This window comes from Cavia porcellus, unplaced genomic scaffold (assembly GCF_034190915.1).
Source record: "Cavia porcellus strain 051 isolate PalLab524CR breed Dunkin Hartley unplaced genomic scaffold, mCavPor4.1 scaffold_27, whole genome shotgun sequence".
NCBI classification, from domain to species: Eukaryota; Metazoa; Chordata; class Mammalia; order Rodentia; family Caviidae; genus Cavia; species Cavia porcellus.
The window spans coordinates 31,276,003-31,298,778 of record NW_026947510.1 but is presented as its reverse complement, the minus strand read 5'-3'; the positions used below and the strand labels follow the sequence as shown (position 1 = coordinate 31,298,778).

General features: G+C 35.3%; 1 protein-coding gene across 1 annotated transcript in view; it reads left to right on the top strand.

Moving 5' to 3' along the window:
- The window catches only part of LOC106025033 (antigen WC1.1-like), a 36,778-nt gene extending 24,870 nt beyond the window's left edge, over positions 1–11,908 (top strand). The window contains exons 5-15 of the mRNA XM_063238128.1: positions 217–309; positions 383–697; positions 1,701–2,015; positions 6,452–6,493; positions 6,582–6,896; positions 7,085–7,117; positions 7,375–7,512; positions 8,487–8,579; positions 8,938–9,021; positions 10,062–10,211; positions 11,137–11,908. Of these exons, the coding sequence (XP_063094198.1) occupies positions 217–309; positions 383–697; positions 1,701–2,015; positions 6,452–6,493; positions 6,582–6,896; positions 7,085–7,117; positions 7,375–7,512; positions 8,487–8,579; positions 8,938–9,021; positions 10,062–10,186 (1,553 nt within the window). The 3' untranslated portion in view covers positions 10,187–10,211; positions 11,137–11,908. The remainder of the gene's footprint in view (positions 1–216; positions 310–382; positions 698–1,700; positions 2,016–6,451; positions 6,494–6,581; positions 6,897–7,084; positions 7,118–7,374; positions 7,513–8,486; positions 8,580–8,937; positions 9,022–10,061; positions 10,212–11,136) is intronic.
- The last annotated feature ends 10,868 nt before the right edge of the window (positions 11,909–22,776 follow it).

The window sequence follows — 22,776 nt, the reverse complement described above, 5'->3', positions numbered from 1 at the left end:
GTAATTCATTCTTAATGTTTGAATTTAAACAAAAAAAGTATAGAGAAGTCAAAAGTAAATATCTCCATATAGAGGTAGGAATCTGGAGATAATAAATCACCACAGCTGCTTCACAGTTTCTATTCTAGATACCATCACTATTCTAGATACCAGAATTCTATTCTAGATACCATCAATAATATAACTAAGATTCCTGATCTTTCACCCCACGTATAGAATACAAAACCAAACTGCGGCCCCAGTGCAAGGACTCCCTGCCTGACACAGCAGGTTCCACAGCCTCAGAGGTGCAGGATGTCAATTGCTCAGGTGAGCATGTCCCCAGAACACAACCTTCTCCTTTCAATGTCAACAACACTAACCTGTCTGTTACTTTCCTCAGAAAGCAGACAGCTGCGCCTGGTGAATGGGGGTAGTCGCTGTGCAGGGAGAGTGGAGATTCTGCATCAGGGATCCTGGGGCACCATCTGCGATGACAGCTGGGAGCTGAGTGATGCCCACGTGGTGTGCAGACAGCTGGGCTGTGGAGTGGCCCTCAATGCTATGGTCTCTGCTCACTTTGGGCAGGGATCAGGGCCCATCTGGCTGGATGAGATGAACTGCACAGGAAAGGAGTCCCATGTGTGGAACTGCCCTTCCCAGGGCTGGGAGCAGCATGACTGCAGGCACAAGGAGGATGCAGGGGTCATCTGCTCAGGTCTGTGCTCACACACTGTCCACAGGTAGGAGAAAAAGAAAGGGCTTCCAAGATGCCCTCTGACTATAGGATGGCACTTGGGACAGTGGCTGAGTAGGTCGCAGGTAGGAAGGCTCCTTCCCCATTGTTTTTCTTCTAGCAGAAGAAAAGATGAGATGCTTTCACTTCCTCCTGCAGTTGAGTTTCTTTTCCTTCCTTTCATCTTTCTCACATGACAGACATTTCCTACAGTATTCATCAGTTTCCTGTGGAAAACACTTTGAAGCCATTCTGTTAGATACCTATTGCTGCTGTAACAAATTACCATACAGTTAGTACCTCAAACAAAGTGAAAGCAAAGACACAATCCTCTGAAGATCAAAGAATACTCATATCCATGCCTGTACTAGATTCTAGACACTGCCTGAATTCCTCCTCTCCATCAAACCAAAACCAATACAATTATGTAATCTTCTAAGATAATAGCTCCCTGCAACCAATGTCATAAATACATGATCTCCTTGTTGGGATACAGAATAAAGATGTTATGAGATGGGACTCACCAATTAATCCAGAAATCTAGCAACTGAGATCACTAGGATAATCTAACGACTGAAATGTCTTCACTTAATCTGGGCTTCAAAGCCCTTTTGCCAAGTGAGGCAATGCACTCATAGGCTCTAAGGTTAATGAAATGAACACATCGGATTCTGTGCTGCACTAATCTATCTTCCCCCCACTGTCCTTACTATCATCCAGAGTCATTCAGGAGTTTACTTAGGAAGCAGGAATTAGCCTTTAACTGCTGTAGAGCTTTCAGGCCAGAATCTCTGCATTTCTCTACCTTACTGTGGCAGAAATTGAATGCCAAATTCAAGATGGCAAACCAGGTAAATGGCAAAGGCATTTCAGTATTTCCATGTAAAAGTTAAGCACTCCACACATTCAACAGTGAGTTTCCACTCCTTATAAGGCAAAAAGACCACAGAGAGTTGACAGATTTCTGTGCCTTGTTCTGTTTCAGAGTTCCTCGCTCTCAGGTTGGTGAGCAAAGACCAGGAGTGCTCTGGGTGGCTGGAGATTTTCTACAATGGAACGTGGGGCAGTGTCTGCCGCAGCCCAATGGATGACGTGACCTTGTCTGTGATCTGCAGACAGCTGGGCTGTGGGGATAGTGGGACCCTGAACACTTCTGTTCCTGTGAGGGAAGATTCTAGACGGCAATGGGTAGATGGAATCCAGTGTAGGAAAACTGATGCCTCTCTCTGGCAGTGTCCTTCTGATGCTTGGAAACAAAGATCTTGCCTTCCAAGGGACACAGCTTACATCACGTGTGCAGGTGACCTACTGTCCATTTATGTGCATCCATCTCACCCCTGTAGGTTTCTATTAGAGAAATTTCATGTTTTCATATGTGAATGCTAGTTTTCAATACGTCTACATAATGAATTTTGAATTTTAGTTTATTTAATCCATAGATTCCTTTCTTGTTTTAAATAGCACAAATAGGTACACCTGTGCTGACTGTAATTTATGTGAAAAATATCAAGGAGACTGAACTGAATATATGAAACATGAAGTAATGCTCTGATCAACTTTCTGATCTATGAGATGGCAGGAATGATACCTTTGAAGTATTGAAAGAAGTTCCCTGGTTAGAGCAGAAAGAGGGTAATAGAGTGTCTTACTCTTAACTCATTTCTCTCCTTGTGACCACTGAGATGTCAAAAAAGAATTATCAGTAGTCGCTATGTTCACCTTTTGGAGCTGGTAATGTGGAATTTATTCCAATTAAATGTTGCACTTTGCTACTCCTCAGAATGAGTTAGAAAATAAAAAAAAAAAACATAGCAGAAACTTATCTGTAATTATTCTTGAATTTTCATAGGCATTCAACAGCTGGGCACTCTCTCCCTTACATTTTTCCTTCTGATAACTTGGCCTTACCAATTGCTCATCTTATTGAATATTTCTCTGTGTCAACTTCTCTGTTTAGCTGCTGGGTTGAGATCCACCAAGGGCTGAGCCTACGACTCTGCATTTTTTCTTCATGGTGCTTCTCCCTGAGATAATATCTCTGAGCCCCATGTCCTCCTTAGATGTACTCATCACACCAGCAGCTCCAAAATGTAAACTTTCACAATTCATTCTGCCATGAATTCTAAAATCATGTCTCATTAATGACTGATGTCATCACTTTATACCTAATAATCATCTCAAATTTACTTTGCAAAATAGAATGATTGATTCAACCCACTCAGTTTTTATTTCTCACTTTTTCTACAAGCTATAATTTCAGTTAATCCCTCTCTGATTACTTATTGGCTGAGGCTCAATTCACTTTCATTTCTCCTTTTCTCCCTCTCTCTCCCATTTCAGTAAAATAAGTTCTCCTATCTCTATCTAAAAATATCTCCTTAATCGTCTATTCTTTAAATCCCATTATTACCTTAGATATTTGTGTTATTTCATTGGCCTCCAGTGGTTTCCTCTCTATTATTCTTTCTGTTTTATAATAAATTACCTATTTGATGCTGGAAATATATTTAAATATATTTATCATTAAAGCACTGATATGTGACAGGGTGACTTGACCTCAGAGGTGGCAGTGGAACATGGCATTCTGTATCTCAGGTGCAAAATCAATTGGAAGCTATCTGGCAGGGAGCCAGTAACTACCTTATTTAGCTTCTAAGCAAGGGAACTTATGACAGATTGTCCTCAGTTTCTGAAGGACTTTACTCTAGAAAAGAGAGAAGATGCTCTGTAAACTACTCTGGAAAATGTGAGAAACTATGAAGAGCGGACTTGTTTTCACTCTAATAAAATTCTTCACTTATGTCAGGTCCCCAGGAAGTGCACAAAGCTGTCTGCTGGTGGAAAAACAAAACAAAACAAAACAAAACAACAACAACAACAACAACAACAAAAAACACTCTGGAGGCAGGGAGGGGTAGCCCATCAAACTTCCCTTACACCCATGCCCCTCTTTCTCCTCCCTGAATTGGACAAATTTGCTGTTTCTGAATTTGTTGCTGAGCTCTAAAATGTTTAAGCTTTTCACACCAGCTATTTAAGGTCTCGAGAAGCTCTTTCCCTATTCCACTTAAATTACAAATTATTATTTACTTATTTTATAAACAAAAACAATATGTAAAATATAAAATGATAAGTTCATCATCTCACATTGCCTCTAATACACTGATATTACCTTGACTTATACATACTTAATGATTTTAAACAAACATCTCAAAAGTCATTTATTAATAAAATTGTAGACCTTAATTCTTTCTTTGTATTTCTTTTCACAATATTATTGCATGTTGTTCTTATACTTTTTTCCTAAAAATTTAAAATCAATGATTTCCATTTTTATACAGATTTGTATAAAAATATTGTGAATTTTGTTTAAAATGTGTGCTTTACATTAAAGCACACATGTATAATCAAAAAGTATGCACTCATTATATTTTTTGTCCTTTTTTCCTTCAGTATTGTTTTGTCTTTCATAATGCTCTCACTTCCTCAACATTGTTTTATTTCTCCTTCTTAGCTCTCTCCCTGTCTCTCTCTCTGTCTTACACACACACACACACAGACACACACACACACACACACACACACCACACACCCATGCACGCGCATGTACAGGCCTCATTCAGTTTTATCTCCAGTAAAGTGGTATGATGTCTCTGAAGATCATGGTAAGGTGTAATGTAAAGATCAATATTTCACAAATATTTGTATTCTCCAATGATTTTTTTTATTTGGTCTTTTGGAGATTAGTGTCTCGCTATGCAGTTCAGCTCATTTGGTAACCCATGCTGGTCTCAAACTCATAACAATTCTCCTGCCTCAGCATCCCAAGTGCTAGATTACAGGTGTCTCCACTAACTCTTTTTCTCACTGTTTTATTGTTTTTTTCCTCGTGGAAACTGAAGCTTATTAAAGGAAGACCATGTGTTGTGTCTTAGTTACCTTTCTAATTGCTGAGACAAAATACCTAACAACCCAAAGTTAAAGGGGAATCTGTTTATTTAGCATAAAGTTTGTAAAGGTCTCAGTCCATGATAATCTGGCCCAAGTCATGGTGGCTCATGGGAGAGGGGCAACAGTTCACTATGGCAGAAGACAGCAAAAGAGAAGAGAGAAACGCATACAATTACTGATCTTTCTATTATACCCAATATACCTGGATTACAGTGAGGCTGTATCCAGCAATCAACCACACTTTACCCTACACCCTTATTCCCAGCCATGAAAAGTGAGTCAATCACAAACTAAATTCAGATGCCTCCAAAACACCTATACCTCATGACTGCATGAAACTTTGGGAGGACATCCAGACACAAAACTTCTTGGTAATATTTTTCAGCAAAAAGACAAAAGAATCAAGAAATAGAAAAACTTAAAGTTTAAACTAAGCACCTTTAATGGAAAGCAGAAAAACTTAAACAACACCTAGGATTCTGAGGCAGATTTATTTATGCTTATAAGAACTGGTCACAATCATTCCCAGAAGATAGGGACCTGATCTCTGATTGTCTAGAGTTTTTATGTGGTGCACAAGTAGGAGATACAAAGGTGCGACAGAACATTCTTACAGTTCTGAATATCTAGCAAGGTGATTTCATCAATTTCAAGAGTAGGCTTAGGTTCATCAGTTTATGAAGCTTGGTACAGTGGTACAATGTGGAATCCCATATATTTAGTTAACTATATTCTTGTGGCTATGGAGTCAAACAAGTAAATACAAAGCCATAAAGCAATTACAGAGTTAGACAGTTTCAAAATAAAAAAAAAGTTTATAAAAGAACAATTCCTTTTATACATTTTCATAACCACTGAACAAAGGTACAGTAATCATTTTCAGAGATGAGCTCTACAGTAGGGAGGTTTGAAACCACAATATAGAAAATATGTACTATTCTGATAATTGACAGTAAGTGCCATGCATATGCCTGGATTATCTGTATTGTTTGGGATTCATATCTGTTTCTTATGGATTTAGGGGCTTTATGTACTTTTTTGGTCTTTACCTCTGTGTCCTGTCATGTGTTAGCTTAACTCAGAATCATTGAGTTCTCTGGAATTCACCTTACCTGCTAGCTATTGTCCACTTAAGTATCTTTCTCTTAGGTCTAATTGTTCTATTATCTATACAGAACTAAATTTTTTCTAATTTTGTAAACCTTTAAAATTTCCATTATATCTTGCTGAAATTTTGAATACAAATTGCTATTGTGATTATTTACCAGTTATATTGTAATGCTGTGTATATGTTGTTACAAATCAATAACATTAATTTCTGTTCTTTCTATCTGATTATCAAAAAGTTATAAGAATTAAATTTAGCAAAATCAACACATCTAGTCATTATTAAGTAAATATTTGCAAGCCCCTTCTCAAAGTATATGGAGAACGTTCTCTGGACTTATTTATTGATGATGTAGACCACCATGATACACACTGTGCTAACACAGGAACAAGGGAATTCAGTCATTTTAGGCCTTTTCTCTGGAATGTGTGTGTATCTGTGCATATTTGGGTTTGTATTTGGTGTGGTAATCTGGAAAGTGTTATACAATTGAAATCAAAAGTTAAAATTTGCTAAAGGGTACAAGCCAGTGATATCTCAGCAAGCAAATGACTGGACTAATTTTAAAGGTTGTTATCTTCCATTGTCATCTGGACTAAATTTAGAGATTTTTGTTTTGGTGGATACAAGGATCAGCTACTCCTGACCTGGAACTTCTCCACTGTCTCTTTCTGTAGGACTGAGACCCAAGAGCTGCCCAAACTCTGCCCACTGCACAGGTACCTAAACCCCACCTTTCTTCCCCATGCCCCTAGGAGGTCCTTCCCCACAGCACAGCAGTAACAGGGAGTGTTGCTACCTTTCCAGACACACAGAAGCTTCGGCTCAGAGGAGGAGACAACCAATGCTCAGGGCGTGTGGAAGTGTGGCATGAAGGCACCTGGGGCACAGTGTGTGATGATTCCTGGGACCTGGCAGAGGCTGAGGTGGTGTGTCAGCAGCTGGGCTGTGGACATGCCCTGGAGGCCCTGGGAAAGGCTGCATTTGGCCCTGGAAATGGAAGCATCTGGCTAGATGAGGTGCAGTGCAGAGGCAGGGAGTCCTCTCTGTGGGACTGTGCCAGGGTACCCTGGGGAAAGAGCGACTGCAAGCATGAAGAAGATGCAGGCGTGAGGTGCTCAGGTGAGTGGCAGGGCCAGGATATGATTCGGGCTGTGGGAGGCTGTACTTCCAAGTTCTCCCTCTGTCGCATGGTTCTGCAAAGGCTGTGTTCTGAATTCCTGATATCTGAGAGAGAAATATGTGCACTGATGGTGTGAATGTCTAGCTTACAAAACATAGTGATTCTGTTTTCCCTCTTTTCTCTCTAGATGAAAGGACAACAAATCCTTCCATTCATAGAAGTAAGTTGTTTTTATATCTTGAACTAGGCCATAAAGTCATGTATAGATTTTCATGCACCTACCCTAGAGTATCTATGTATTCATGCAATACTGTAGTATGCTAAATGATCAGGCTTTCAAAGCCACCATGAAATTTCCTTTAATTGTGGCAGTCACAGGGCTTCCAAAGATAGCAGGAATTCATTTTAGAGAGCCTCATCCCAGAACGTATGACTTTTGACCTTCTCTAAAGACTGATATCCTCTTTTCCTCCTCAGGCACCATTTCAGTCTCTACACCAGTTCCAGGTTTCTTTTCTTTACCTGTGATCCTCTGCATCATCCTGGGAGCCCTTCTCTTTCTGCTCCTCATTATCCTGGGGACTCAGATTCACAAATGGAAAACAGAGATCCGAGGTGGGCCTTCAGTTACTGGTGCACTGGAATTTATGGGGAAAGTGCAAGTCATGGTCATGTCACTGAAAAAAAAAATATATCTGGCTCCAAAAGCTTCAAAGGAGGAGGATATTATTTTGTCCCACAACTTTAGTGGTCTCAGTCCATGGGTGGCTAGCTTCAAGACAGAAACTACATGGCAGAACCTCATGGCAGAGGAAAGCTTTTTACTGTATGGTGGCAACGAAGGAAAGGAAAAGGGAGGAACTGCTGAGGGAGGTATTCCATCCTGTCCCTTCCACCCAGACCACTTTCTTATAACACAGTCACCTATGAACTCTTCAGTGGATGAAAACATTCATGGATATAGGGACATCAGATCAAACATCTGCAGTTTAAGTGGTCAGAGGTTTTTATATGGCTTTCCATTTAATTGGATTTAGTTCACTGTTAGTTGGAATGGCACGTTGGAAGACAACTGCCCAGTACATAGAGGTTAGGAATCAGAGAGAATAGAGAGGGGAAAAGCACAACAATAGATCTCCCCAAATCAGACTCTCAGTGACCCCACACTATCTGACCATGCCCCATCTCAGAGCATCTGTCTTTGATGGAACATTTTAGATATAAACCATAAAAGAAATGGTCAGACAAAATGTTACTTTTAGTTAGTCATGCTTTGGTCTACATTTTCACTATCTAAAAAACACGTTACTGTAGTTATGTTTTAAAATTTAAAAGACTTGAACTGTTCATTGTGGGTTCATGTGGGAGCTCTAAAAATCGCTTTTTCTGTATAAGACAGTGAGAGTATAACTGAGTAGAGAATCATGCAGATTCAGAAAATCTACTTCTATCCAAGAGTACAATGCAAAGATAGAGACCTTGTTTCCCAGAGGCGTATCCCCAGAGCCAAGTATGGAGCAACTCAGACGTTTCTGTTGGTGAGGAAATACCTCCAGGAGGGATTCCTGAACTCATGCTGCTTTTTTCAGCCCTTTCTACTTTGGAAGATCGTCTGAATGAGGCCTTTTATGAGGAGATAGATTACCTCGTGAAACCACAGGAGGACTTGATTGACAACCGAGGTGTGTACCTTATGCTCTTTGGTGTTCATGAGCTGGCTTTGGTTTGATATTTTTAGCAGCTACAATTTTTGTTACATTTTAATTGTTCATAGTGATAACATTCATCATATAACATTTGTACCTGTACACAATGTGTCTTGTTTGCTATTCCTCTCTCCTCATTTCAAATACTCTTTCCCTCTTTACTGACAAATCCTTACTATTGGAAGATGTACTCTAACCTTACATGGTCAGTCTCTTGCTAAGGTAAAATTTCAAGGCCTTACTCAACAAGTGTAAAAACTTAAAAGCTCTCTGAACAGTATATTGTACTTGTCTTGCATCTGTCTCCTGTCTGATATTTTTTTTTCCTGACCAGGAAACCTTTTTGAGGACTCAGTGACTAAGCTCCCCTATGACACAGAGGAAAAGGAGGAGAGTGGAGAGCCTGAGTCTGCCCCAGGTAGTACAGACAAGAATTGCTTTTACAGGTTATGTAAGAAGAAATAGTCTCATCTGAGGAGAATGCTCTCCTGTGATTAGGCTTGGGATGATTTTTCTTCCCAGGGAAAATAGTTATTTTTGTCTGCTCATACAGTGATCTTAGAATAGGAAAGGTGCTCTTTATATCTTTAGCCTCCTCAGCTATTTCTACAGAGCCACACATGTATAGAAAATATAATGTCATAAATTCAAAAATACTACTATTTTTTTTTTCAAAAATCACATTGTAACAAAAAAAGGAAAAGAAAACCTTCATGATAATAAAGGACAATGGGGAGTGTGTTTTTCATGCTGATACAAAGTAATAAACCAGTCATTGTGGCTTATATTAATATTGAGAGATTTTTTAAAAGGTAACTTCGATATTATCTAAAATACATGGAGTGCACAGAACCTACAATTACCATTTACCCAGAGCTCTTCTGGGCAACAGACAAAAGAGGAGAGATTGTCCAATCTGGAACTTTCTCAAGTTGTAAAAATGGACCATTTGGGATGAATCACATTAAGAAGGATGAGATCCAAATGTGAGCACAGCACTAGTAATGGTTGAAGCCCGGATCATCTACTGGAGAGTGACGTTACCTCTTTTAGCGTTAAAGAAAATGAGGTCTTTGTTTCCCTAACAACTTTATATACACTACTGCTTCAGAAAGTGCGTGGATAGCATGGATTCTTTTTTCCAGTCACATCTTCATGAGTCTCTAGTATTTACATATTATATTTTTTATAACCATAATGTGGTACCTGGAACTCAGAGCATACATTTGTTAGTATATTCTGGAGTTAGAGAATATTTTAATAAAATATTATTTACCATAATATGGTATAATATATCAAGGATTTTGTGGTGTCTAAGAGCATTGATATCGTATACTTGACTTTGGTCAGCCTTGGAATACTGTGCCCATATTCAATCATAAGAATCTCTGTATTTGAAGAGAATTACATTGCCTTGTCCAACCTATATTTTGCTCTTCTATCTTACTGTGTTTTCAGAACCGCTAGGACAACATGATCTTATCACAGAGAATGGTTATGATGATGTTGAAGAGTTACCTGCTCCTAAATTTCCTACTTCTGCTGCTGAGATGAGTGAGGTGCACTTTTTCCCAGAAAATTGAATCGATGCCAAGAATTCTCAGCCATGTGGGTAGACAACCCTATATCCCAACATGCTACTTACTTGTTATGAGAAACAAGAGATTAGACTGATCTTTCGTCAATTTTTCTTTACTATAAGAAGTTAGCCTTATATACTGAATGATGTAAGCTTTTCACTATTAAAAGTTTATTATAACTATTCCAACTATATAAGCTCATATGTATGAGCTTAATACTTTTGAACCCTTGCTGCTGTTCTTCACACCCATAACAGCATATGTGATCTGACTATGAATGTGTGTGATCCTTTTAGTGTGAGAAATAATCTGCAAATTTGTATAAAACTAAGGAAAATTTGGCCTATGAATTATAGATATCTGGACTATGAACTGTATGATTTTTTTTAGAAAACACATAAACAAATGTTTGAAGTTAATATTTTCCATTATAATTGCAGAATATACAATGGCCTTATTTAAAGAGTGATAGAATTATAGCAATAAGAGAAAAGTATATTCTCCTTGTTTTAGCTGGTACATGACATCATCTACATAGACTGGGCTTTCCTCTATTATATGGACACGTGAGCTATGGGAATCAAAATACAGTGGGGTTGGACTGGTCTGTCAAAATTTTGGGACAAAAGGAGGATGCATGGACATGAGGTATATAAAGCAAAACTAGTTGTCATTTGTCTTCATTTCTTATGGGGTATCAGACCAGTTGTTCCTGAAAGAAAATTTCCTTAATATTTCTCATTTCTTCTCAAAACTGAGCCATGTCCTTTCTTATAACTGATATGATCGCAATGCTATGAACAGAGAAGTCAGTATCAGCTCCATCTCACCTTTTAGAGTAGCTCTCTGTCTTTGAAATATTTTGTACTCACTATGTTCATGTGTTTTGTGTTTGCAAAATTACTATTCACTGTTTGTTATCACAGAAATAAGAACTTTCCTTACTGTTACAGGTATCTCATCTCAGTCTCCAAGAGAAGGTGTCAACTCCAGCTTGGAAGAGAAGCAGTCTTCACTGTCACTGAGACAAGACATTGGATATGATGACATTGAGCTCAGTGCCACGTAATGCCATATTTTTAGCAACTAAGCCTATAAAGAATTACTATGTCCTATTTTTCCCAAATAAATGTTTATTTTTAATCTAATTACTGTGAAGCTTTAACCTTAAGAATGGCCATTTTTTCCCCTTAATAGTACCTGATTGTCCTTGGAAAATTCATTCTTTCCTAATTAATATCCCTTCCTTTTTTGAGAGCTCACTTGAAAGATTGATTGCTTTCCTGTCAACTATCCAATTACCTTCCATGCTGAAAGTTCCTCCTTCCATTTGAATATCATAAAACTCTGAAATGCATCCCAGAATTTAAGTACTGACTCATTTGATGGGGAAACTCAGAAACACCAAAGAGAATACTCCAAAATGTCTCCATTGTACTTTACTAATGTCTAGAGATGTGGTTCAGAATCAATGGGATATTTAAAATGGGAAAGAAACAACTGCTCCTCTTCTAATTTTGTGAAATATTTATATATTACCGCCAGCTAAAATCTGCTGCTCCCTAAGGTTATGTTACTAAAATTAATATTCTTTTTTGCTATTATACCCTAATATTCAAAACTTCTTTCCTTTCCCATCAGATTGTGCTTTCTATCGTTCATCAAATTTTAGAACTCACATGTTTTTCCTTTAGTATCTATTTTCATCCCTTTTTCTGTATTTGTTAGAGCATGATAAATTTAAGTTCCCCTACTACAAAAGTTTCAACTCACTATTTATTTTGAATTATTCTCATCCAAATCTCTCTGCACATATTTACTGAGATTGAGATTTTATAAGGCAAGATGAATATTAATTCTCCTGCTTCACATGTAGTCATGATTAAATTTTATCTATTTAAAAAACTACACAATGCAGGTATCTCATGTCAGTATAATTAATGTTTCCATAGCTCCATTATCAATAACATATTTGTATTCACTATTTTTATTTCCATTTTTAATACTAGAAGATGAACTCAGGATCTCATACTTGCCTGGCCTGCACTGCATCACTGAGCTACATCCTTGCCCCTTATTTCTTATTTTAAAATTAAACATTTTATTTTATACATAATGTACACCTCTTACAAACATAACCATGATATAATGATGATGTTTTGGAAATTCATAAATAAAATATTCAGTTACATTTCCAAACTTCCCCTGTGTAACTTAGTTCAAAATCTCAAAAACATATCTATTTGAGAAAGCTGAGAGACCTTATCTTAGAGACTGAAGTCTACATACTTGGAAATGTACTTTTTTTCTTTCAAGCTCTTTAGCTATGCACTGTGGTCATTGTAGGAATATGAAATAACATTTTGTTCATTTTGCTCCAGACACATCAAACTCTTTTAAACCGTTGCAATTTATATATTTTCTCCACTTTGCATTAGCCCTCAGCAATCTTTAGTCTGTGTATTTTCCTCATTTTCCAAATTTTAATTATAATGTTGTATATACCAGTTATCAATTCAATAGCTTAAACAATAAGTATAAATACCCAACAATTAAGAAGAATCCTACTAGAGAATGTTTACATCTTCTTTGCTTGGTACTGCTTGAGATATTTTCCAGAAAACATATTCCTTTGTTTTTCAGTCCTTTTAAAAATATCTCTCATTTTCTTTTATGTCATGAAAAAATAAAATTCCATAATAAATTAAAAAGAAAAACACTAGTTAATACACCATGTACCAATATCTTCTAAATAGAGTACAAGCATAAATCAAAAAGATTCTCACAAAGAATAACAGATAATGTCATAAATTTTTCTTTTCAACAAGCCAAGATAAATAATTGTATAAATGGTATTAACACATACACTGAATTTTTAAAAAACTGAACTTGTTTGAGGAAAGATTTGAACTTTTCCATTATTCTATGTATTTCTCTGCTAGTGTTTTTTTCTGTCTCTCATATAAAAGAAATGTTATAGTTTTGCTTGTATGTATGACTCATTTCACTTAATATTGTGTTCTCACTTACTAACAAATGTAATCATTTACTATGAATTCCTCATGTTTGTCTTTCTTTATGGCAGACAGTACTCCATTATCTACAAATATCATATATTCTTTATGCATTTGTTGATTGATTATATATGTTGATACCAAGATCAACAGTAGCTGTTATAAATTGTGGTACTATAAACATGGTTGTGTATGTATCCCTGTAGGTTCCTCATTTTAAATCTGTTGAAAAGATACCAAAAATACATAACTGGTTCAACTGGAATTTCTATCTTCAAGGAATTTCTACATTGACTACCATAGTGGTTGCACTAGTTTACATTCATACCAACAATACAGAAGGATTCTTTCCCACCCATACACATGTTCACAAGCATTATTTTATGATGGCCATTGTTTGTGGAGTGAGATGATATTTCAGTGTAGTTTTAATTTTCAGTTCTCTAATGGATAGCATTAATAAACATTGTAAAATATATTCACTGACCATTTGTACTTCTTCTTGGACTAATAATTGCATCAAATTATCGAGAATAATTCTAAGACATGACAACTTCTATTCTTAAACTTGGAGGGAACAATTTCAGCTTTTTACCATTAAGTATGATATTAACTGGAGTTTTTTTTCATATACCTCTTTTACAGGATGAGAAAATTTCATTAAGCTTTTAATTTGGGGAATTTTGTATCAAAACAGGTATTAGATATTGATAACATTTTTCCACTTGTATTAATTCGATCATGAGACTTTTTCCTGCCAGACTTTCTTGCCAATGGCCATACCTGCATTTTTCACTTGGAATGAGTGCTTCCTTCAACTAACTCCAAATTTGGCTGCTCAGTGCAACTCATTGGGAGCCACTATCACTGCAGACCTATCTCAGAAACTGTTTGAGAGCTGCCAGCAAGTTGCCTTACATGAAGGCCTGTCCAGCAAGTTGTTAGAGAGTAGTGCTTGCCTTTGAGGTCTCCAACATTCCACTTGGGGTTGTAGGTGTCATCTGACCTAATCCATATCAGATTACTAGATACACCCTACCTCAAGATGGCTCCCCTTTTGTCCTAATGGCATAGGTTTGTCCCCTTTGGCCCCCATAATTTTACTACACTCCTATAGCATGTTGTTGCTCCAGAATCATCCTAAACCCCTCAGGATATATTTGTGCTGACCAGGGAGAAGTGTCTGGGCTGCAGGAGGCCAATATCCTTTCTGAGCTGGAGTTTCACTAGATGGCACCAGAAGTCTTAGACTCCCTCATGTCAGCTCTCCTCCAGCCTACAGGCAAAGAAGACAGCAAAACTTTCATCACCAATTCTTGCATGGTCAGCAGATATGTTGCAAGATTTAAGAGATAATAGAAACCAATTTGGAAACAAGAGAATTTTGGTTTAGATATACATTGGCTCAACTGATGAAAAGAGCAAAGCATAAAAGATAGGTTCCACTTTTTATACATTAGGCTAAGGGATTTGGTCTTTAGAAACTGGTGGGGGGGCAAACAAGGGTTTGGAAACAAGGCAAGGCAATTAATAATACAGTTTGAAAGAAGTCAGAACCTTGTGAATCCTGAAGGACAAGAAAACATAAACTTTTTATATGACATTGTGACCAATCCCATATGTAATAGAAGTCATAGCTACAGGGCAGAAGGTGGATAATTTGAGGGGTAAAAATACCCTTTAAGTCTTGATTCAATGCAATACTTTGTGAAAGTTTGAGTTTGGGGGATATATTAGATTTAATAATAAGGGAAGATGTGTAAGAAAAGAATCAAATTTATTAGCCTGGAAATTCTCTCCCATGCCTCCCTTGCATGTACTGAGGGCTGTAGTCAGGGGTTATGAGAACAGTTAAAATTGAGACGCAGAATTTATTGTTTTATGATGGTCACCCAGAGAATTAAAGGATTAGCCATGAGATAATTAATACTGCAGAAAAACTTTTTAAATGCAAATATCATGGGAATATCTGATTTCATTCAGAATCAAACCTCATCAAATACCAGAGACAATACATGAGAGACAAGTCCTTTATATGTAATGAGTGTGAATAACCCTATTATACCAAATCAAATCTTACTGAACATAGGGAAATACATATTGTCAAGAAACCCTTAAAGTGAAATCATTGTGGAATAAATTTTGACTACATCACATTAGTATCCCAATTATGTTATATTCTAAATTCAAAAACGATAAATCACACATTTGTTCAGTACATAATTTCTGTAGCTTATAATATGCTGTAAAATCAAGCTTAGTAACATAGAGGGTTTTTTTTTTCTTATCATGAGTGATAATGTTTTGATCTTTAGTATGTAACTTTACCTCAATAATTATTCAATAGCTAATTTCACAGGAATATTTTTGGCACGCTACATGGACTTTTACTTTCTTATGTGAGGATTTTACCATCAGTAGGTTGATAGTCTGTGGCTTTCCAAGTGGTTAGTTCATGGAGGATAGTGGCAGTGCCATCAGTGGACAATTCATTGACTGTATCAGAGGATCGGGGAGAATAAAGTATCTTATCAGTATCTGGATATTTCTTCACTCAGAGCTGTCTGGAAGTTCGATGATAATATGAACTATATGCTCAGCCATCTTATTGATTATTCAGATTGCTATATATCATTTCAAGGTCATCAGTCTGGGTTCCAGCTGTAAACTCCTCCTTACTCTAAGTGTCATTTGGATCCACTGAAAGAAAGACAGCTTACATCATACTGTCATTGGTGATCTTCTCACAAGAGATCGGATATGTTTCAATGCTTACAACAACACCTAAATGTTTCTCAGATACAGAATATTTATTATTAGAATAACAAAAGCATTACTAATTTGTTTTTCATGTATTGTAGTTGCTTGATTGCCAGTAGGTTTTAAGAATATAAATCAGACTCACATATGTAACCACTGTATTGCCTCTCTGGTGTGAAAAACTGAAAGAGTAAATAAGATCCAGACTGTAAAACAGATAATGAGAAAGTGAAAGGAAAAAGCTGCTCAAAAGGAAAGAAAAATGGAATGGGAAAAAGAAGAAAAGAAAAAAGGGAAGAAAGTTTACATATATATATATATATATATATATATATATATATGCACAATATATAATATTAATTCATCAAAAGGAACGGTTTATGCTTTCATTGTTTGATAATTTTCATGCCTATATCTTGTAATCTGAACAACTGATTTGAAGTAAAAAAAAACATAATATACTAACCATTGTTAATCTCCTATTAGTTTGTTTTGAAATTATGTATCATAATTTTTATTCTTGTTTCATTTTAAAATATAAAAACACCTAACACCTATTTCTTTATTACTTCTGTGAACATTATTTACAGTAATATACAAGTTAGTGAATGGTGTGTTGCATCCCTTTGGCCTCAAAACCTGCAGGCAGTATTGCAGTCCTGAAATATTAACTTATAGTTGGAAATTTCTGGGAATACCTGAGTATTGGTTGTCATGCATGTTGAATTTTTGTATGGTGAAAGAAGAAAAACTGTCTAGGTGAGAAACTGAAGTGAGGTCAGAACCTTCTAAACTGAATTTTTAATTTAAGAATTTTTTATAAATTTTCTGGGTAGTTTTCTTCACCACTAGGTCTATTTTGATTGCTGGGTCTTGAACTTCTTGATATATTCAAACTTTGAAATCATTAAGGTTCAGTGGATTCCACTCTTCATCTGGACAATACTTTTAAAAAAGTTTACTTTCACTATCCTCAGTATTTCCATCTGCAACTGAAACACATCAATGGCTTCTTCCATAGTTCAAACTATTGTCATAGAACTAGTTATGGGCATTTTAAGACAATTAGTTCTTGAGGTTTTTTTTTTTTTTTTTTTTTTTTTTTTTTTTTTTTTTTTTTTTTTTTTCTTTTCATGTTAGGTGAGATTTACTTTTTTTTCAGTTTTCAAAAAATCTAATTTATCTTTTTTAATTATTGCTTTCTATAATTCTTTTGTTTGTTTTTAACCTATTTTTAATTACTTCTGAGTTTTGCTTTTGTCTTTTATTTCAGTTCTTAGATTTTTCCTGATATTTCATTTTAAATACAGATTTTTTTTTACATGTAATGTTTTCCTTACCCTCAGTTTAACTGCAATCTCGTGACTTTTGTGTATATTATGTATTTTTTGCCCTTTGTCTGAAGATACTATCAAATTTTCTTTGACTTTTTATTTTACTTATCATTTGTGCTGATGCATATTGATTAATTTCTAAGTGACTGAGAATTTCCCAGATTTCCTTTGGTGATATATACTGTTATTTTATTTTGGTGATAGAAGTTACACAATATCATTTAAATTTTCTGAAAATATTTGTTTCTTCTTTTTTGGCTTAACATATGATCTACTTCTAGAATAGTCTGTATGCATTTAAGAAACACATAAAATCTGAGGCTGTTTAGTTGCCTGCCTCATATATATGTCTTTTGATTCATTTGGCCTTTAGTATAATTTAAGATCACACATTCTTTATTAATTCTCCATCTTTTTAATCCATTTTAGAGGATAGAGTATCAACATATACTAACTCTGTCATAGTACTGTGGTTCAAATATTTACTTGATACATTTACAGAATACTTTGAGTGCACATACATTCACAACTGATATGTTTTCACCATTGATTTCCTTTTTAACTGGTTATGTAGTATAATATCCTTTGTCTCTAGTCTAAGTTTCTTACTTGGCTTCTATTTTGTCTCAAAAATGTATACCAAATTCTGTTTCATTTAATTATCATTTTCACTGAATATCTTTTTCCATTAATTTCCTGTAAGACTATGAGTGTCCTTAACTCTAGCAGAATGGCAAAATCATTGTAAAGTTTATTTCTATTGTTAGTTTTTGTACATTAGGAAAAAAACGCCATGCAAACAGATCCAAGAAAAAATGAATACTTAGGAATCAAACTAGGTAAAATATTTCTATGATAAAAAATAAGGTTTTCTGAAAAAAAGTTTAAAAGGATAAAATGGAAACATATCCCCTTTGCTGGACAGACACAGTAATATAAAAATGGCTGTAATTTCAACATTGATGCATATAGTTAACATAATGCCAATCAAAATTCATCAGCATTCCTCAGAAAACTACCACAAAAAACTCTAAAATTCACATGGAAGCAGAGAAGAACCTAAAGAATAAAAGCAGTTCAGGCAACAGGAACAAAGGAAGAGACATCAAGATCCCCAATTTTAAATTGTATTATTATGGCATAGTGATTTAAAAAGAAAGGGTTGTTTTGACCAAAGACTAAATAATAACAACAAAAAACACTTGTTTACATCAGCAGAACAAAACAAAGAATGGAAAATCAACTCCAGACACATTCAACTGTCTCACCTGTAACATTAACATATAAAAACATACACTGGAGAATATATGGTTTAACAAATTATGCTGGGAAAGTGACTATATATATGGAGGAGATTGAAATTACACCTCAAGCTCTCCGCATGTTCTAAACTAAAATAAAAATACATACGATCTAATGTTGCAACAGAAATATTAAGTTATTTGAAAATAAAATATATAAAACTCTTGAAGACATAAGTGTCAAAAGGACTTTCTGAACTGAATCCCAGTTGTGCAAGAAATAACATCAATTATCAATGAATGGCATCATATCACAGTCAAAGCATCTCTGCAATAAGAAAACACGCAACAGTGTGAATGAGAAAAAGTTTATTACCAAGTTTTACTCAGACAAAATACTGATATCTAGAATATATAAAGAGCTTGGTAAAATTAGAGTCTTTGTAATAAGATTCAGTCAAAACCTGGGGAACTAAAATAAATAGACACTTCTCAGAAATATGAGTAGCCAAAAAAAAAAAAAAAAAAAAAAACAAAAACAAAAAAAACCCAACACACACACAAAATATGTTCGATAAGTTTGAGCATTACAGAAATACAACTCGAAAGCCCTAAGACTTTATCATTCTCCAGAAAACATGGCCATCATCAAGAATTCAAATAATAACAAATTCTGGCATATCAAGGAGGAAAAAGGAGCCCTTCTACATTGTTGGTGGGCATTTGCCTTGTAAAATTAGTATGAAACTTGAAAGCAAAATAACTAAAGCTAGAAATTCCATTGATCCAATTGTTCACCTTCTGAGTACCTTTGAGGATGAATTAAAGGTACTATCTTATGGTGACAAGAGCATACAAATGTTGTTAGCATCGTGGTGCAGGCTGTATGTCCAAGAACAGACAAATGGGTAAAGAAAATATATTTATACACAACAGATTACTATCCTGCCATAAAAAAGAATAAAAGAATCATTTGTAGGAAAACGGACTTAAATTGAGGCCATATGTAAAACAGATAGAGCATTTCATTATTTCTTGTTCTGTTAACTCAAAATTCAGATATAGAAAAGTGAAAGGCAGTTTATAGGAAATAAATATTTTGCAGTAATGAAGGAGACCCAAAGATGGCAGGAAAGGAGAAGTAGGGGGAAAAATAGGGATGAGAGAAGAATTAGAATGTGTTATACATTTGATCCAACTCCCCAAAAAGAAAGTTATCATTAATTACTACAATTATATACTAATAAAAATTATAAAAAGTAAATTACTGCACAATAAACAATTACAAAATTAAAAGTTGTGGAAAGGGAGAAAATATTTGCAAATTATACAACTGATAGTAAAATAATAATCTAAATATGAAAATGCTATGCTGAATATTAAATGTGCTCTCAAGAATAATACTAATTTCTTGCTGAACATTTTAAAAGAAGATATTGAACGTTATAAAGAAAGTTGTTGATCAGCAACTATTGTGGAGACAACAAAGCCTTATGTCATCCAAAACTTTGTTATAAGAAGCCAAAGCCTTCAGCAAACAGATGAGAAGAGCAACACTTTCACTTTAAAGTAAACGCAAAACATCCTTTGCTTCTGAGATAGGAGTAGAAGCCAATATTCAGCGGTCTTCTTAAAGGCGGAAGCAAATCTCCAACTGTGAACAAAGAGCCAGGAACTGTCCTTGTCCTGATGACCTCCATCCATGTAGTCAGCCATCCCCAAAGAGAATGTAATAAACACTAAACATCAATGCCAGCTACATCTCACTGTTATGGAGAGAAGAAGCAAAAATCCCAAGAAGACTCAAACCATTAGATCATGCAGAGATTCTTGGTTCCAAAATAAACTGAGCATCAAGTTGCAGAAGGGACACACTAGGGAAAAGAAAAACCTTAGTCTGATTAGGCTGCTACAAAGTAATAAAGAAAAGGTTGCTAAAACCACAGGTATTTATTTATCAGTTTTCATTCATAAATAGGGGAGAATACTTCCTAAATCATTCTATGGGCTAGAATTAACCTTATGCCAAAACTCACAAGAAGCATTGCAAGGAAAAAATTAGACTATAAGTCTCATGAATATGAATGAAGATCAATTGTTTCTCAAAGTATTAAAGAAAGCATCCAACAATTTTTTTTAAATAATCACACACTATGATCATAAAATTTTTCTCACAGGAATGGAAGGCTATTTAAACATTTAGAAGTCATTTTTAAGGTAAAATTTCTGTCACTAAGATATAGAAAAAATTACATGATTATAGAATCATTTATTATAAAAAACTTATCAAAGTTTTAAACTTAAATATAAAACATTAAGAATTGAAATCTATCTTGAGGCAAGACACTTATTTAGCCCTTGTCGAATTGTGGGCTCAACTCTCAGGATGCAAAGTTAAAACCTTAAGAATTTTAAACAGCATGCAAAGTTAAAGAACATTCTATACTCAATGTTGAGAAACTCAAATGTTTCATACTAGGAAGTGGAAAAATTTGAGATTTTCCTTCCCTCCACTGTTTTTTCAATATTATACAGGAAATGTGTCTACAACTGATTTACTAAGTTTGGTCTTAAAACACATTGCAATTCCCATATCATTTTACTGTTTCTGCTCAGATGAATAACAGAATAATATATTTTTGACAGTTATAAAATTGTTTGATTCATAATATATTTGTATTTCATTTAGTAATAATATTTCTGTTATATAGATAAGTCCAAGATCAAAGTTTATTTTTAAACTATATTAAAATATAACTGTATACTTTAGCAATGCAGCACAAGCCTGAAATCTCATCACTTTGGGAGGCTGAAGCAGGAAGGCCACAAACTTTGAGAGAAGGATAGGCAGATGAGTGATATAAGTGATTCCATCTTAAAATGGAAAATGAACAAGTTTGGAAATACAGCTCACTTGAAGGTCCTGGATACACTTTCCAGGACTATCCCCCTACATAAACACACACACACACACACACACACACACACACACACGCACACATGATGTTATTTAATTAGTATTTCTATTAAGAAAATTAATATCAATCCAATTCACATTTCTTGAAAGGTAATATTCCTTTTTTAAAGAAAATTTCACTTTTGTACTTCTGAAATTTCCCCAGATTTTATCCAGATGAATTTGTATATCTTATCTGAGAGCACTTCAAACTATTTTCAAATTAAGGCCTTTTTTAGTTATTTATTTTTCTTCAGAGAAATTTCTATTTTCTTCAATTCTTTTTCTCTTGGTTTTGAATCTTCCTTCCAAGACACCAAGGAAATCCTGTCTCGATGTTCTACAGAATCTCAATGACATTTTATAATTCTCTTCTTTTTTCTAGCCTTCTAGGTAAATTTATACACTATCTCAATAATACTTTCAACTGTGTCTGTTCTTTTTTGCTGTTTTTGCTTAGTTGTTTATTTTATTTTACTACAAAAGTCATTAAAACTTGCATTTCCCAGATACAAGCAATGGGCATGGAGAGTAGTTCAGATCGCTGCAGCAAATTTTATGTCTGTCTTGCAAGGAACTGAGTCAAACAGAAAATGAACGACCAAACCTTTCCTCCTGCCCCCCCCACAAATATCCCCCATGTGTTCTCTTCCTAGCCTGAAGTGACTTCACCCTCTCATGCTCCACGCAGTGTCGTCCACTCACGAGGTCCACCCAGGACTCACAATACACAGACAAGGTTATTCTTTGGATTCTTAATCCCATTTTCACTGCTGTTTCTCCAGACATGATTTGGAAGTGGCAGCCCTTCTTAGTGCACTGTGTGGACAGGAAAAGGAAGTCACAGAAAATGAAACAAATTATCCTGCTTCAGAAGTTATACTTTGGAAACTCAATCAATAAAAGATAATTTTATTTTTTTAATTAAACTAGATGTTCAAATTTAGATTTGTAAAATTGATTGCCCATTTATAACATTGAGTCATAACTGATGAAGCTTCCAGCAGAAGAAATTCCATTGATACTGTAATATTTCAGGGCAGTCAAAGATATACAAGGCACACAATTTTCTACCAAGTAAAAACCACCAAGGCTTCTTGAATTACTTTTAATCAGATGCCTTAAAAGGGCTGGAAGTTTTCTATTCCTTTACCTGAGCAACCATAGTGGCCTTTCACAGGAAGTAAAAAATCGCTATCAAAAGAAATGGCAGAACTTGCATTCACATTCAGGAAAAGGATGTGGGTTGTGGGAAGTTGGAGCATTAGCACTCTGTGTACAGTGCATT